This window comes from Falco punctatus (assembly GCF_963210335.1).
Source record: "Falco punctatus genome assembly, chromosome: Z".
NCBI classification, from domain to species: domain Eukaryota; kingdom Metazoa; phylum Chordata; class Aves; order Falconiformes; family Falconidae; genus Falco; species Falco punctatus.
In genome coordinates this window covers 37,790,896-37,804,544 of record NC_137586.1, presented here as the reverse complement: position 1 = coordinate 37,804,544, position 13,649 = coordinate 37,790,896, and the positions used below count along the sequence as shown (strand labels likewise).

The window sequence follows — 13,649 nt, the reverse complement described above, 5'->3', positions numbered from 1 at the left end:
CTCCCCTTGGTACCGTGCTGATGCAGAAACTTTTGCCTTTTTCCTTCTTAGAGTCAAGTATAGTACTTAGGCTGATGAAGCTGTGTTTTTCGGGCTGTTGAAAAAATGCAGCGGAGTAAATTATATACTCTGGATTTTAAACAAAAAAGCTTTAAAAGAAATCATGAACTGCAAGAAGAACACTTCAACACTTGCACTGTTGTTATTATTACCACTTACGTTTTTTAATTGCCTATAAAATGGAAATGCAAAGTTGTTGACTAATTCTTGAGGAAACAGTTATGCCACACTTATAAATTGTTTATCAATGTATGAAAAGATGTTCAGTGCAAACCATTCCTGTGACACTTGTAGTTAGTTTGGCATGGTTCTCTGGCTAGCTAGGATTATTACAGATTTGATTAATTTTGTCATTGAAAAACAATAGCTATATAGTATTGTTGCCCAGTATTTGCATTTAAAATATAAGCATTGTTACCTGATATTTCCCACCATTCAGAATAGAGAGTAAAATTTCACTGGAAATGGCTACTGGCTAATTGTGCACGCAGTTTGCATGTTTCTCAATCAAAATAAAAAATAAGACATCTGAAGTTTCAGCTCTGGATGAAGTAAATACAACGAATACTAATTCTCATGAGTACAAGAGTAAAAGATTTTTTATTTTTTAAACAAAGCTAAGACAATAACATCTAGCTGTTTTGAATTTAGAAAACTGAAAATAATTTACAGCGTACAGAAAATGATAGTATTTAGTGCAGTCTCCTAGTAGTTCAAATGGCTATTTAAACACATTTATATATATGTTAATGACATGATACTTGGATCAAGGATACTTCCTCCTGGTTCTTCCTTTGCCTGATAATGGATAGCTTGTGTAATTATTTTTCTTATTTGACTTTTCCAGAAATTACTTTCTTAAGTAATCTGCAGACAATATATTCACTAACATGCATCTGATTCATATTCACATTTCGTGCAAATGTTTATACCAAAATAAAATTGCATGTAGAATGCTTAATTCATTTTGTAAAAGTGTGATTTCAGGCTATGATGATAAAGCTAAAACCCACAGGCATGTATATTGTTTTGAATTCTTTGTGTTTCTTAAAACATACTGGAAAGCTTCTGTTCAAAATTTGGCCAGTCAGGGTGGATTTAGTAAGAACACTCAGCTTTCACATCTGGTTTTGTCTTGCCCTTCATCCATAATGCTACTGCTATTTATGCAAACGATTTCCTGGTTTTAGGTATCTGAGTAACAAATGGATTTAATTTAACTGGTGAAGATAAATAGCGTTCAGCAAGTTAGAATGAGTTTTATCTTGGTGTACCAAATGAATCATAGGACATGACTTACTTTTTGGTCTAATACTTGCATCAAATTGTAAGTAAGGGCAAGGATTCTGTCAGCCATTGTGCTTGTACAGTGGACATATAAGATGAGCTCTGGCCCTCATGTCACACTTTGCATGTTACCCCCAAGACAAATAACTTTTCCATGCTGTTTTTTACTTCCATAACTTAATTGAATAAGCAGATAGTTCTGTGGTTGTGACACACCTGAGCAATAGTTTCTTGCTTTACCTCTCCTGAAGGAAGTAGCTGAAGGAAAATCCTTTGATACGCACTATGGACAGTTAGTATCAATAAGAACCATCGCAGTACTGGCAGTGTTTTTCCCACAAGACAGTTGCTCTGTCTTCAGTGATGGAAAACGTAGCTGTACTTTCGAAAGGTGAGTATTGGCATTTGTAGCTGTGCCTGGATACTTGGACTCAGCAGAGAAAGTGGGGTGCATTGGGTTTTTCTAGGTATATCAAAGTTTTCACCAGTAACTAATCATTCTTTCTGATGATCGTATTTTGCTGCTTCTGGCCTACAGTCCAAAAGGCCTGTCATGTCTAACCTTGCTAAAATTCATTGTTTCCAGTGTGGCAGTGAGTTCTTCGGAGGCCTCGATTGATTCATGTAGTCAAGCTTACAGCAACTGCGCACAGTCTATGTTGGTCACAAAACACTATGTTTGTTTGACAGGAGTTAGGTGCCTAAATGCTTGTTTGATGTTAATTTTTCTTTCCGCTTTGATAATCCTTCATAAATGTTACCTCTTCCATGCAAGACTGTTTCATGTGATAAAATCGTATCGTCCTGTCTTGTTGCCTTAAAAGTCTTTTCCTTCTGAAGTCTTTTAGCAGATTCAATATATGGGATAAAGACCTGTCCCGAAAAGGTGGTAGCCAAACAATGGAAGGGGGATTTGCAGGGAGGTTTGCATTTGGTTACTTTTTGCTTCTGGTTAATGGTTGAACTCTGTGATTGTGCTAACTAGCTCTGGAATGTGTGGAAGTCCTGGGAAGGAAGGCTGAGGCTTGCCAAAATACCTGGGAGAGCATTCAGAATAGAAAAGGAAGCATGGGAGGGGCAGAAAGCAAAGGCTATCAGGAAGAGATTAACTTTGCCCAAGGGCTGATGTCGTCGGCAGGGCGCGGGAAGACTAGGGGCAAGCTGCATCATGTTGTGGCCCCTTAGGGGATGGCATTTTACATTTACTGCACACCACTATCTGTAATTGTAACCAATTAAACATGTTACAGGCCGTTTTGCTATTGAGGTGGGGTGGGTTTTTTTACTTAATTCCTGTTTAAAGATAAAAAGTTGTTAAAGTGTTATGTCCTCCTCTGTCCTGAATTGTCTTTTATGTAAATTGTACTGCTGGCAGTGTAGAACAAAGACAAGATTCATGATCTCTATCAAAGGAGATAGCCAGCAGAGGCTGTTTTGCTGATGGTAGAATAAACAGAGCTATGAACAAGTAAGAAAGTGTTTTAAACAGTTTTTAATTACAAACTTTCTTTGGAATTCAGGTTAAGGGAAGACAGACGAGTTTAGATGTTTAAAAGAAGCTATACAATGTTGTTACTGCCCTTTCCGGTTTCTGAATTGTTTTTAAAAATTGTTTGTGTCATGGTAATTACACCAAGTGATCAGTATTACAATGAGTAATTTTGTAAGCATTGTTAGTTCACAGATGTAGGCTCTCCTACTAGCCATCAATGTTCTCTGCTGTTCTACTAAAAAAGAAATTAGGAATATACAAGGTATGTCAATAGTATTATTCCTCGTCACAGCAATTTAAGACCATTAACCAAGTATCTTAAAGCCACTATTACAAAAGTAGCTTCAGAAAAAAGGAAAACACTTAGAGAACTACCAAAATAAGTTTTTAAACATTCATTAAGGAAACAGTGTAAACCAAATAATCTAAGACATACCTGGAAATGAAACTAAATTTCCACTCCTGATGCCTTGATATTCTCAGAATGCAACATTGTCTTATGTGCTGATCACTGAGCCTGTCTATAGCTGGCAGAAAACGTCAAGTTACTGAATTTAGTCCTTCCCGCCCCGCCCTGTCCCCCCCCGCCCCCCCCCCCCCCCCCCCCAGTTTTGCTGTTCAGGACTTTCAGACTGCAACGGTCACTTGAAGCCTACTATATGCACATGCGTGTTAATTATTAACTGTAGCTACAGGCAGGCTGTTTCAATACAACGCCTGCATGCAGTTTTGTATTTGCTGTCAATAAAATAGGCTCTTTTGGTGCCTCCTTCCAAAGTCCAGCACCTTCATGAAGAACACTGTTTGTCTTCTTTATCTGAACTTCTGTATGAGGCGTACTGCACAAACATCATCTGCACCTAATGAGGAAGAAACCGATATGAATTAGGAATGCTGTGGGAACCTGGGATATTTAGCATCTGCTGAAAAATCATCTGCCCTTCCTCACCGGCAACGAACAGCAAACCGGAAAACTTGTGAGTAGGTTTTGTTCCACAGGGCTGATACCGGGGGTGTATACCGTTTCATTTTAGAGGGGGCTGGCATGGGGTTTAACTGCCCAAAAGAGCAGATAAGGAATTCGCGGTGACATTAAGTGCTCTACAACGCAGAAGAAATAAGACTCCAAAGAATCCTGTCAGGGCTGTTTGCTTTTGCCTTTCTCATTTCGGCTGTGGGAGGTCGGTGATGCCGGGAAACTGATACCTGTGGAATGCCAGCCTGAAGTGCAGCTCCTTTCGGTACGTTACGGAGTCGGGAACTGCGCCGGTACGACTTGCGGAGTGACCCTGCCTGTTCTGGCCTGGAAACAGAGCGGCTCTGCCTTCTGAAATGGGGTGCTTCAGCCGTGAGCGGTGGCGTGAACACCCAGAAACAGAGCTGCTCTGCCGTCTGCTGATCTGGAGTGTTCGGCCGTGAGCGGTGGTGTGAGCCCCCAGCCCCCGGGGCTCGCTGCTGAGGCGGCAGAGCTGCCCGCAGCTATCCGGCGATAAACGGCAGGGGAAGGGCGGCTCGGGAGCCTGCGCGGCACACTGCGCCGCGGCTTGGGAAAGCAGTTTCAGAGACCTTCACTTGGAGAAGTTTAGATGGGCAATGATCCCAAGTTCCTAACAAAACGTTGATGTAAACGGAAAAGCCACACAAACGCCGGGCTGGGTGACGGCGCAGCCCGAGAGCAGCGGCGGCGAAAGGGCCCCGGCCGCGGCAGCGCCGGGTGGCGGAGGTAGCGCCGGGTGGCGGAGGTAGGCCGGGGCCCCCTCCCGGGGACGCGCCGGGCTGGGCAGGGCGGGGGGCGAGGCGGCCGGGGCGGCCCCGCCGCGGTGACTCAGCGCGCGGAGCACTGGGCTGCGACCGGTATTTCCTGTTCCCCGCCCAGCGCCGCGCGTGTGAGTGTGTGCGAGCAGCGTGGGCCGGGGCGGCGGGGCGCAGCCCCCGGGCTGGGGTGGGGGCGGGGGACGCGCTGCCCGCCGTGCCGCCGCCGCCCCGCCCCTGCCCACTGCCCCGCCGCCCCTCCCCTGCCCGCCCCTTCGCCGCCGCCGCACCTCGGGGCGAGGCCGGCACCTGCGGCGGGAGCCCGCCCCGGCGCGGCCGCGCCGCCCCCCCGCAGGAAACCGCCCGACGCGGCGGGAGCGGCCGCAGCAGAGCCGGAGCCGGGCTCGTCGTCCAGTCCCCGCGCCGGGCCGTCTCCCGGGACCTTCGCTCCCGCTGCCGGACGCCGCCGCCGCGCCGGGGCTGCCTCCTTGAGCAGGCGAGTAACCCGTGGGGCGGGCTGGGCCGGGCCGCCCCCGCTCCCCCTCCTGGGGCAGGTGCGGCGCCGCTCGCCGCCGCTCCGGCGGCCGCGCTGCGGAGCGGAGCTGCGGGACTTCGCCCCCCGTTGCGAGCTCTGGGGTCCCTCTCCCGCACACGCGCGCTGCCCCCGCCTCGTCCCCCGGCCGCGCGCTGCCCGCGGGGGCTCCGCTGCCGCCGCCGGCCCCCCGGCCCCGCTCGGCTGCCGGCGCCGCGCACCTGGGGGGCGCGCCCAGCCGGCCACGGCTCGGGGATCGGCTTTTCCCTAACGGGATTAAGCGCCTCTCGGTGACTTTTCCCGTGGTAAGCGCTTTCCGGGAGAGTGCGATACTACGTGGGAAGCGGGAGAGATGTCACGGATGAATCAGGGTTTTGTTTACCCGGGCTTTCCCCCGCGGAAGGGGCGGGCCGCGGCGGGCGCAGCCCCGACGGCGCGGGCTTGGGCTGCCTTTGTTACACACAGAATTCCTGAAATCTATGTTGGCACATCCCGAGTGGATTCCAGCCGTGCCTTGAGCTTTGGCTAACTGGGTCAGGGGAAGTTTCAAGTTAACAGGGCACTGTACAACAAAGGAACAGGCAGTTCCAGGAGCCAAATGCTTGATCGCCCTGTTGAAGTGCCGTGTTAGCGGTGCTGCAGCCCGGGTACATCAGATTTGTGTCGTGGAGCATCAGGGTTGATGTACCAGTGGCATGTGCTGGCTTTGTTAGACAACTCTGTCCTTACTTTCCCCCTAACTTGAAACCTGTTTCCTCTGCGTATTTTTCCAGCCTGAAAAGGTACGTGCTGCCTGAACACGCTCATGTGGAGGTCATGTACTCATCTTTCAGACTGGTTATCTGAAAATTTTCATACCTCCGATGCTGCCTTCTGATAGTTACTCACTTAAAACAGCTGGAATCTGTGAATAATCTGCTCCCTAGCTTCGATTTATGAACTGAATCCAACAGCTAGGAGGATGTTTGAGAGCTCTCAGGCCCACAGCTGTGCTCCAGCAGAGGCCACCAAAGGTCTGCTGTTTTTTAACCTTTGGATGCAGTTACCACGGTGGGATGGTTTGAAACAAATGAAAATTACTTACCATTTCCTTTGCCCAGCAAAGTTTTATTTTAAAGGTTTAGGATTCTGATTCAGCTGTGGTCCAGAGAAAAGAAAAACAAGTATATGCTGTGACTGATAAAATCGCTTTTTTTGTTTCTGAAGCGTTTATAGTCTAAGGACCCACCTGTATCTTTTCCAAACAATGAGGCCTGCATGGAAAGGATCAGGTGCTGGAAAGCATGGGAAGTTTGCTTGTGTAAGTTGATACTTATTGATAATTAGGCTGCTTGAAGAGGCTTTGAAATGCTTTGTGTGTGGTAAACGTGTGCCATTTAGATATGGTCAATAAGTTTTATATTTAGTATAATCTGGTGCTTTTGGGGGCTTTCATCAGGCTTCTGAGAAGGCTTTGTGTGTGTCTTCACTTTTAGGTGAGTTTGCTGTTATAATTGCTTCCAGACTGTTATATGCAAGCATCCTCTTATGCTGTAATCATTGCATTCAAGTAGCTGTAGTGACTCCTGTTCCCTTTGCGAAAGGAAGCCTCTACGGACAGGAGAAAGTGTGCCTAACTTTAATTGCATGCTGTGTTGCCCTGTAGCACAATATCAATAACTGCTTCTGTGCTCAGTACCACTACACTGGTTTTTTGTGACACTAAAGATGAGTACTGGGAATTACGCAGTGGAGTTAGGATGATCCCAGTACTTTGCATGAACTACAGTCTCAACAGAGCTCTTCAGAATAAGCTTCAAAGTAATTAAGTGTCTGATACTTTTTTGATTGCTTAATCCCCCCTTTCCTGGTTCAGTGTCTCCTAAGGACAACCAGGAAATCTTTCTTAGTGATTAAAATAATGTTTAGGCACTGACATGGTTCACAAAATGGGATGTGTTGTGTGTTTATAAAACCTAGATGCTTAAAAGCATCAGAAAGTTCCTAGATCATAGTAATCCTCAACTGGGGAATGGCCTAATATTCCAGGACTACGTCAAAGCTGCATTTAACTTGGAGCAAATCTAGATGTTAGCATTTGTGTATGTGTTTTACCAGATACCAATATTGTCTGTCTCCAAAAATTTCTTGTAGGTTAAAGGAAATCTCTTGTTAAGAGTGTTCTCTTTGAATTGCTGAAATAACAGTATTTACATTCTCAAGGAAAGTGTAACTTTTATCATGCCTTGACTGTGTCAGTTTTGCCCAACTGTAATCCTGGAACCAGTCGTTCTAGTAACGGGGAAAAAAAGCACTGAGGTTGTGTAAGAACTACAGTTTGTTGAGATTAGAGATTTTTCAAGTATGATTCATTTTCAAACAGGTATGAAAACACTCATTCCTAGGAAAAAATGAATTTATTAAATCTGACAATTGATCCTTGACATCAGCTGCATAAGGTCTTTAAATCTTAAACTCCAAATTGCAGTGAATTTCTGTGAACTTCAGAAGACTTCAAAAACGAGACAATATTTTTAAAGCAGACATTTATGGCAGTAAGGATATAGGGCATAATTTTAGGCCTGTCTTCTAATATATGGATCTTGCCATAGTGAAGAGTGTTTGTAAATGGTGAGTTGCCTACAAAGGCTGCAGCTCCAAAGTGTACGTGGCTGGTTGTGCATGGCTGTGCTGACATATGCACACCAGTGCATGTCACCTTTCACAGTTAAAGGTTTGATTTCAGTCCCGTGACCGAATAACTTGTTTGGAAAATCCCCAGAGAAGTACTGAGGTTTAATTTCTACACAGATTTCTCTCTCAGATGTTTTTGTCAAAACGGAGCTGTTCAACCTCAGAGTGCTTCTCTCACTTATCTGAACCTATCTTCTTCCCCAGAAAGAGCAGCACTGTGCTAAATCCTTATGTCTGCTCCCTTGTAAAGTGTACTTACTCCTTGTCCCCCGGGCCTTCAGATCCTTCTGTTGCCTTTTAATGGTCTTGTACTAGTGCTAGGATTATCCTAGTCCCACTTCAAGAAGTTTTTTATATTATTTTTCTGAATAGGTAAACTATGATTTAGGACTTGCTGCATTTCCACCCCCACCCCCCGCAACAAACGAAGCCTGTGTTTTAACAGTGGAGGGCTGAGGTTATTTTTTTACTTAAATATTACATAATTAACACGGGTATCGACTGCAGTATGGGAATTAAACAGCTGCATGCAGCAGCGAAGACCACTCCAGATCATTGCACAAATTAATCTATTAATGTTTGGGAGTTTTTTTGGTTGTTTTGTTTTCTTTGAGATGAGATGATAGTTTTTTGAAAGTGCATCTTGCTAGGGAATATTGTAGATTTAGGTTTGAAACGAGAATGCAGGCTGTGGCAACTCCTTGCTGTCCAGCATTAGATGAACCTTGCAGTTGTAAACGTATTTAGGTGTTTATGATCCAATCCTGGTAATAACAGAGTGAGCTCTGGGAGCTCTGGTCGGGTATCTTGTACAGCATCTACCCTGGTGTGTATTCATCAGCTGCAGGCTTTGTTTTTAGGAAACATGAGCTACTCAAGTTTTCATGAATTTAGGTCAGCATTGTCATTGTGTATCAGAGTATTGGAACCTCGCATAACCATGGTTCCTAATCTAGGAAGAAAAAGAAACTCATTAGTGCTGTATTTTCACATGTATAATGACAGGCAAAAATACTGTGTGATGCAATAGTAGGGCTAAAAAGAAGTGTGCAAGGAAAAATGTAAGTTGCCTTTTGTTCTGATTTTTTCCAGTGCCTGCTCCCTTTCTATGCTGTTGTCTTTGTTTCTGTTTTGAACCAGCAATACAGAACTACTTTTGAGAAATTATTTTTATTTCTTAAAGGTATGCAGTTTATCTCAGGTGTGGTCTGTATACCTGTAAAAGATCAGGTTTAGGATGTCTAGTTAGGTGTGAGTATGCTTTCATTAAGCTAGGCTTGAGTTCAGGTATTTTGGACCACTATTTGTGAGGATTTTTCCTTAGACTGGCTCAATAATACCTCTCCCAAAAGCATTTTGTTGTCATTACCGTGTCATACCACAGTAATTCTTTAACATTAGCCTGCATTGTATTGATAAACTGAGCCTGAACTCAACAATATTTGGCTTCAACTAAACCGAGGTTTCGTATATTTGTTCAAGCTTTGCCTCGGATTTTTTTTTTTTTTTTTTTAAAAAGACATTAGAGAAAACCCATAAAACCTTACTGTATGTCACTGTTAACAGCAAGGCTGTCTGTAGGCTGGCTTGCTCTCTCTATTCTAACATCTGCTTCATCATCTATCTCTGCTTAATAGCCAGCAGATTTGACTGCTGGTGTCTCTAGCCTCCTTAGCACAACTTTGTATAAGCTGATTTTGAGAATCTCTAGGAACATATGGACTGTTCAGGCAAGGGACAATGTCTAAGAAGGGGCCAAAAGCAACTGCAGTCCATGAAGCTGTGGGAAAGGGGTTTCCAGATCCTCCTCTTTCCACGAGACCATTCCTGCCCCCATGCCCCCTGTCTGATCCTCGATGCTCCTTTGCCTCAAGATCATTTCAACAGATCAAGCTTTACGGATGCATTGATTGTTTTTCAAGCTATTTCTTAGCTATATGGCCCAAACAAAGCACATGTATATTCTGGAAGTTAGCAATTATGTGTCATAGTTACTCTTGTCACCCAAGAAAAAACATATAGGAAAAATCCTTTGTTTTTTCTCTCTCTTCATAAGAAAATTCTTTGGTCTGTAGGTGTTACAGAGGTTTTTTTGAGAGGTGAGAAGGAAAAGGATTTCGTCTCTTTCTAAAAGATGGAAATTAGTTTGTGGCTACATTGGGCAATGGATGTCTCCTTTGTAGCTGGGTCTGACGTGACTGAAGATGTGATCATGCTTCTGTCATCAGTTTACATGAAGAATGCTCTACATCTATTTAAGGGAGTATGACTGTTTTCATCTGTCAAGGGTTAAGAGCAAAAGGAAGCTTTTGCTTTGATCTCAAAAATGTTTTTTTAATGCAGACAAGAGCTTCTGCCATTCTTTACCCTTCCCCAAAATATGCCTTACCTTCCAAACCATCTACTGCAATTGAGCCTACAGTTTTTACAGTGTGAATGAAAATAAGCAAACTTAAGAACTGCTTTTGCAAAAGTAATCTGTAGAGTCAAACAGATTGAAATCACCCCCAAGACTGAAATATTGGTGGTTTTTTTTCCCTATTTCAGCTAAGGAAACATAGAAAAGAATAGGGAACTTAGCAACAGGTAAAGAAAAGCTGACAGTTTTCATGGAGTCCTCTTTCCCTATAGCCAACTAGGCTTGGTAAGGCTGTGACAAGTGCTCCAGGCCTTTTGGCATGTTGCCACAATGCACTTTATCAGTTTGTTAGAAATGCTTGTTACTGGATTTCCTTTGTTTTGTAAACTCATTAGTAATCAATGTGGGAGATGCATAGTGAGAAATTTAGCAGAGAACACAAATATAGCAAATAAGCAGTCTTTTTAGCTGAACTGTGAGGCAGTTTCTTACTGTTATCTTTTTGGATTTGGCTGAGGAGCCTGAGTTCCTGAAGCTGACACAAATATTTTTCTTAACAGCTTAATTCTTAGATTGTTTGTTCACTTGCATGTTCCCAGTTAGGAAAATTGTGCTGTGCTTTTTCCAATAAAGCTTGGTGTTTGTTCTTCCTGAAAAAATACAAAACTAGTAGAAGGGGGGTGGATGATGGCTCCCCAACAGGAAACAATAGAAGGTGTGTTTTAGACCTTTTGTTTGCTCTGCAAAAGCCATCCTTTACTAACAATGGATGTACTAAGCAGCTTTGAATTTCTGTTTTCAAGTGAAGTTGAAGGAAGTTGATAACATATGAGTCAGTCTTACTCCCTTTAGACACCCAGAGATTTCATGAACCATTTAGCCAAAAGCAGTACTTGGGAGTAATGTGCTTATTCTGGGAGCTAGACATTTCTGTGTGCAAGGCTATTTGTGGGGCACATATTCTAGTTAGAATTAATAGGCTTTGCCCAAGGAGACAAAAGCTCCAGAGCTTTTTTTTTTTTTTTTTTTTTTGGACCAGAGCTGCACTAAATGCTTTTTAGACTTTGCATAGGGCTAAAAAGTACTTGGGGGAAGTTTTTCTAAGAATTGTTTCTTAAGTCTATATGGGGAAAATTTAGGGTTAATAAAAAGTGTTAAGCAGGAGGGCAGAACAAGTACCAAAACTTTGTAGCATGAACTGTGGTGATTCTGATGTTGCTAACAAACCTGACTTTGAGGGAAGACTGAGTTTTATCAAAATGTTTCTGTGTTTAAGTAAAACTTAATATTGTCATGGACTGCTACAGTCAGAAGGCTCTTAAAAACTGGAATAGTCAAAAAACTGCCCACTTCATGTCTTGTCTTTTCCTGGTCAGTACCGCCTTTGCAGTAGAGCTGCCACAGCTATCAGAAGTAAGGATGCATGCAGGCTTAATGACGTTAGCTGTGCTTGCAGACTTCTACTAGTACTTTGTTTTCCTAAGCTTCTTAATACTTTGTATACAGATGTTTGAAGTTGTAGTTAAGTGCTTTTTTTGAGAAGTAATTATTTGCTTCATTTCATTTCTGTGTTTTTTATATATTAATTTTTTTAACAAATCACAAATTTTCAGACTGCATATTTCTTACATATCAGTATGCAACTAGGTAGGTAAAAACTGATTTTTTCCCTCTGACAATTGTTTGTAGTAGTGCTCCCTGAACCTAAGGGATGGTTGTTTTTTGTTTTGCTTTTCAAAGATCAGTCCCACAGTTACTATTTAATAACAACTTGAGATAGTTCAGCATGTACATGTGTTAACGTAACCTACAAATGTGACAGTATTAGACACCAAGTACAGGTAACACATGTAAGTAATATAGGACCTGTCAATGGTTATACAAATCTTGGTGTTGAGCTGAACATTTTAAAGTATTAGTAATGAAAACTAGTGGTTTTCATCTTAGCAGTTTCTAAATAAGTAGCATGCAAAATGAAGTCACTCAACAGAAATATAGGCATGTCTAATAATATTAGTGAGTAACTAAAATATGCAGTTTATCAAGGGAGTTGTGTCTGAAGTCTTCAGTCTTCCTGTCCTGTCTGTTCTTTTCACATTTTTGTCTATATTAGTGCATAAGTATATAATATTTATATACTATATATAATAATATGTAAAACATTCATATCTTAGTATCGTAGTATCTAAGTAGTGTTACAACAACATTGCATTAGCCTTTTTGCCATCAAGTACATCTCTCTTAACACTGCAGTTTCACACTACTGCAACGTTTCCAAAATGTCACTGTTAATTCAGCATGTACATCTGTCTCCACCTCTAGTTAGTACCTGAGGTCTTTGGCATGCACAGTTACTTACCTCATGGCTAGACCAATTTTGACATGGAAGGTGGCTTCTGGCATTGTGTGAGGCGCATTTGAATGACTAGTACATATCATAATGAGAGCTTCTAGCTTTCTTAATTCCATACAAGCCAGGTAAGGAAATGTTTCTCCGTGCCTTTTCCAAACACATCAGATAAATCCCTTACAACACTTCCAATGTGCAGAGCTTTCTGGTGCTGAGGAAAAAAGTTGAAGCAAAAGCTATTCATGCCTGTCACAGTGTCTAAAAGTCTCGAGTTTTCTGTGCAGATCTCTCTTATTCCCTAGACAGATTTGACAGAGAAGTTACCTAGTGCTCCATTAGCACTTGAAAGATTATAGACAGCAGAGATTTAGCAAAGGATTAGTCAATTGGAGAGTGTGCATTATCCAGCTAGGCTTAGAACCGTGATTGTCTCTTCAATCATTTTCATTAGTGTCTTATTCAAAGATCGAATTATGTAACAATGACGTTTCCAGGGAATCTGGTAGGAGTTTTTCTTTGGTTTCTCTCTCCTGTTAACTCTCCAAGCCTGGGAGAGGGGAAGAAGCATTATTTTTACGCTTCAAACTTGCAGCATGTTTTAAAAAGCCGCAGTTCAGAGAAGTGGTGTGACTTCAGTTGCAGCATCTGCATTTGGATGGTAACTTAATGTGGTGGAACTTTTGAGAGAGGCAGGATGCGGTACAAGAAATATATAACTATTTTAGAAGCAGCAATAGGTATAACTCCCCTTAACAAAAGGGAGCTGCTTCCTGAGGGTAGACATGCAAATCTGTGGCAACATCCAGGGTAAGTATTAAAAAGCAATCCGCGAGTAGCTGTGGGGAAAACCTGTGCTCACCTTGCATCATGCAATTTTAAAACTTGTTATCAGAAAAGACGAGAGTCATTCATAAAATGGGTAATTGTTTTTGTACCTTCTAAACAGTGTATGTTCTGGTTGTTAAACTTTGTGGTTTCATTAGAGATTTCTGGGTACTTTTGTTCTTGGCTAGTACAATGAGTAGAAGAAGGTGTTATTTCTAAATCAGGAGTTCGCTGAAGAACAGGAAGGATAAACAGGTGAATACTCATCAGAACAAAAATGAAACAGTTGTTTTGTGTTTATTGCTTATTACTAACCTGA

At 42.7% G+C, this 13,649-nt stretch overlaps 1 protein-coding gene and 1 long non-coding RNA gene across 5 annotated transcripts in view; one reads left to right on the top strand and one right to left on the bottom strand.

The window, feature by feature from the left end:
* Window positions 1–2,824: 2,824 nt before the first annotated feature.
* On the bottom strand, window positions 2,825–4,547 carry LOC308056945. The gene is made up of 2 exons (XR_013925038.1): window positions 4,046–4,547; window positions 2,825–3,699 (listed from the first exon to the last, which is right to left on the bottom strand). It is a non-coding gene; the product is annotated as an uncharacterized lncRNA (long non-coding RNA).
* The window catches only part of TJP2 (tight junction protein 2), a 66,297-nt gene continuing 56,334 nt past the window's right edge, over window positions 3,687–13,649 (top strand). The window contains exon 1 of one of the 4 annotated variants that reach the window (XM_080372915.1): window positions 3,687–3,816. Coding sequence is in view for 1 of the 4 variants with exons in the window: in XM_080372910.1 (XP_080229036.1) it covers window positions 13,200–13,312 (113 nt within the window). In the remaining 3 variants the exon portion in view is untranslated. Of the gene's footprint in view, window positions 4,081–4,613; window positions 5,092–6,450; window positions 13,313–13,649 lie in introns of those variants that run through there. The other 3 variants (XM_080372914.1, XM_080372913.1, XM_080372910.1) reach the window with 3 other exon arrangements.